Source organism: Mastomys coucha, unplaced genomic scaffold (assembly GCF_008632895.1).
Source record: "Mastomys coucha isolate ucsf_1 unplaced genomic scaffold, UCSF_Mcou_1 pScaffold14, whole genome shotgun sequence".
In the NCBI taxonomy this organism is placed as follows: Eukaryota; Metazoa; Chordata; class Mammalia; order Rodentia; family Muridae; genus Mastomys; species Mastomys coucha.
In genome coordinates, this window is record NW_022196896.1 from 50,267,689 (window position 1) to 50,270,560 (window position 2,872).

Consider the following 2,872-nt stretch of genomic DNA (forward strand, 5'->3'; position numbering starts at 1 on the left):
GTTTAAAGCACCAAAGAACAAACCAGCAGACAAACAAAAACCCCAAATGGCCTGAATCTCTGAAACTACCAAAGGGAGCCTGAGGCGATTGTGCTCAGCTTCTCCAGGGCACTGCAATCCTACAGTGAAGCCAGGTTTCCTTGAGTACACACTTGTGGTTCCTAGCTTTCTGTCAGCTCCTATTAGGAAGTAGAAGTGTGTTGCGGGTGGTGACACACACCTTTAATCTCTGCAGCTGGAGAGATCAAGGCAGCCTGGTCTACTTAGAGAGTTTCTGTCAGCCAGGGCTACAGTGAGATCCTGTCTTAAGGGTGGAAAAGGTGTAGAAACTAACCCTGGGCCTTCCTGCTCAGCTCATCCATCCCTCACCAGCCTCCAATGACTTCTCTACTCCATAGTCTGTAGATTTCCTCCACAATGTTTGATATTATAAAGAAGAAAATTTTAGGTCTTCAACTAAATGTGTCATCTAATAGTAATCATAGGGAGTGTTGAAGGGAGAAGGTAGAGAAATTTGGGCGTCCTCCCTAAGGTGGGTCAAAGCTTCCGAGTGAGTATACATATATAGCTCCTAAGGCCAGAACTGCCTTTGCAACTTGCAACCAGCTGCCTGGAATTGCTCTGTTCTGAAGCAAGTAGGAGCCTCCAGGAGACAAGAATGAATGACCCACAACCAGGGAAGGGATGGTGGGATGAGCCGGACTACTGCAACCCACTGGAGTTTGATATGGAAGAAGGCCAGGAAGACTACGTATTTGGTAGGCGGCTGTCACCTTCCTCTTAATTTCCTTGTATCACCTGTCTACCTTAGGCTTCAAGGTTCAAGGCCACCTGTTTACCCACCCCACCCCCAACCCAGTGCTGGTATTTCACCAGTCCTATATTCCCTTTTCTGTGAACAGGCCCTGATGACAGAATACCTTCACACCCTGGAGGTCCACACCAACACCCTCACTCAGCTGGAGAGATGGTTTACATCCTCAGGCCAAACCCGAGTCACTGTGGTGGGACCATTTAAGGCAAGGCTGTGGGTGATGAACATGATCAGAAAAGTGGGGAGTAAGAACACTACCGATCAGATTAAAGGTAGGCATCCTTGACAGGATTGTGGTGAAGGCCTTGATGCCTCTTGGAAGATTTATTTCCTTTATGTATGAGTCTTCTATCTGCATGTACGGCTGCCTGCCAGAAGAGGGCATCTGATCTCATGAGCTAACAAGTGGTTGCTGGCAATTGAAGTCAGGACTTCTGGTAGAAATCCAGTACTTTGCTTCTTTAAGAGTAGCTGTATAGCACCATGCATCCTGAAAGGCCTCTCTATTATCTAGTAAATGTGATGTTACACAGAGTGCATTAAAGATGGGGATAGAATAAATTCATATAGTTTTATGGAATTAAGTCAGTGAGGGTATGGGAAGGCATGCATGGATTATGTGGGGGGACCTGGTGGGATGATTTCTTCCCCTGCAATGTCCTTCTGAAAGTGTCATCCCTCTTACATTCCCTTATCAGGCAAGATGATGCTAATGCAGATCCGGAGTCATCCTCTGACAGAGCAAGACCTGCAGATTCATCCAGAATCGAGGAGCATTTGTTGGTTTCCTGATTGAGTGATTGGACTTGTGTGGTAGTTCCTAGTTACCTGAACTTTCTTTTGACAGTTGTTTGGCGTTTCTGTTCAAATTCTTTGTATTCATAAGTTCACAGATTTCCTTTGGTAACTGCTTTGGGAAAGCAGCCAGTGTCATAGGTGGAGAGGTTCTTCATCAGTCTTTGAAAAAACAAGTGAAAGATAGTTAAGGAAGTTTGAGTTGGTGGACCATACTGCCACTCTCAAGCAGTGTGAGGTGTAAGATTACAAATTTCTACGTGTGATATTCTGGAAAAGAGATCTAATAAAACATGTTGCAGTAACATCCAATGCTTTTGATTTTGGTCTTTTTTTTCTTTGTCTTCACTAATCCAACCCAGCAATGGAATTTTTGGACAAGGTAGTCTCCAAGGACTGGGAAGGCTACATTGTCTCCCAAGAGTTATAAATAGGTTGGTGGGACTGGAAACAAGATATAAATTGCTTCTCTCACATCAGAAGCCACTTAGGCCATGTTAGACCTGGACTGTCTGATTAAAGCAAATTGTATTTGAAATGCAGGAGAGACTGGCTAGACTACTGCCCCCTGCTCCATCACCCAGTTACCTTAGGTGTCAGAGAACAGCCTCTCCCCGGTTTTGAGGTTTCTTATTGGGAAGGGTTAGGGTTGAGAGAATACAGCTGTGGAGATAATTGGCTGTTAGCCCCTAGGCAGAAGAGTGGGGGACTCAGGGCTCAAGGCTACCTGTGGGGAAATGGAGTTATCACCTGTGTTTTGGAGTTTAGCAAGGCAAAGTGGTTGGGTGTACATCAATGGGCATAAGTTGGAAACCTTGGTTTATAGGATACATTAGGCTCAGGAAACAAACATTCTTGTAAGGTATGGAGACCTACTAACAATTTATGACAGGTGGGTCCTATTCTGGTCTCAGCTGCTCTCTGATTGAAAACATTGGTTCTTAAAAGAACTCAGGAGACTTAAAATTATCCTAGTCATAAAATGCCGGTCAGTGAGAGGAGAGAAGAAGATTCAGGGTCCTGATGAAGACATGTTTCAAGTGGCAGGGAGGCCACCTGGTTGAGCATTACCTTGAGTCTCTAGCACTGTCCCTGAACCCGGAAGTTGGGGGAGGGCCTAAAAAAGGTTTTCTAGGATCTATGGGTAAGTTGACAGTCATGGGTACTGGAATTCCTTAAACATGTTCTCTTCACAGGTCTCTTCAGCCACTTGTGTCTTATCAGGACAACATTTTTCTATTCTAGGAGGACTAGTGTCCTGTG

The 2,872-nt window shown here is 45.1% G+C and overlaps 1 protein-coding gene across 1 annotated transcript; it reads left to right on the top strand.

The window, feature by feature from the left end:
* The first annotated feature begins 658 nt into the window (after positions 1-658).
* On the top strand, positions 659-1,610 carry Khdc1l (KH domain containing 1 like). The gene is given in 4 exon segments (XM_031368810.1): positions 659-758; positions 903-913; positions 915-1,086; positions 1,513-1,610. Coding segments are annotated over 4 exon segments (381 nt in total).
* Positions 1,611-2,872: the final 1,262 nt, after the last annotated feature.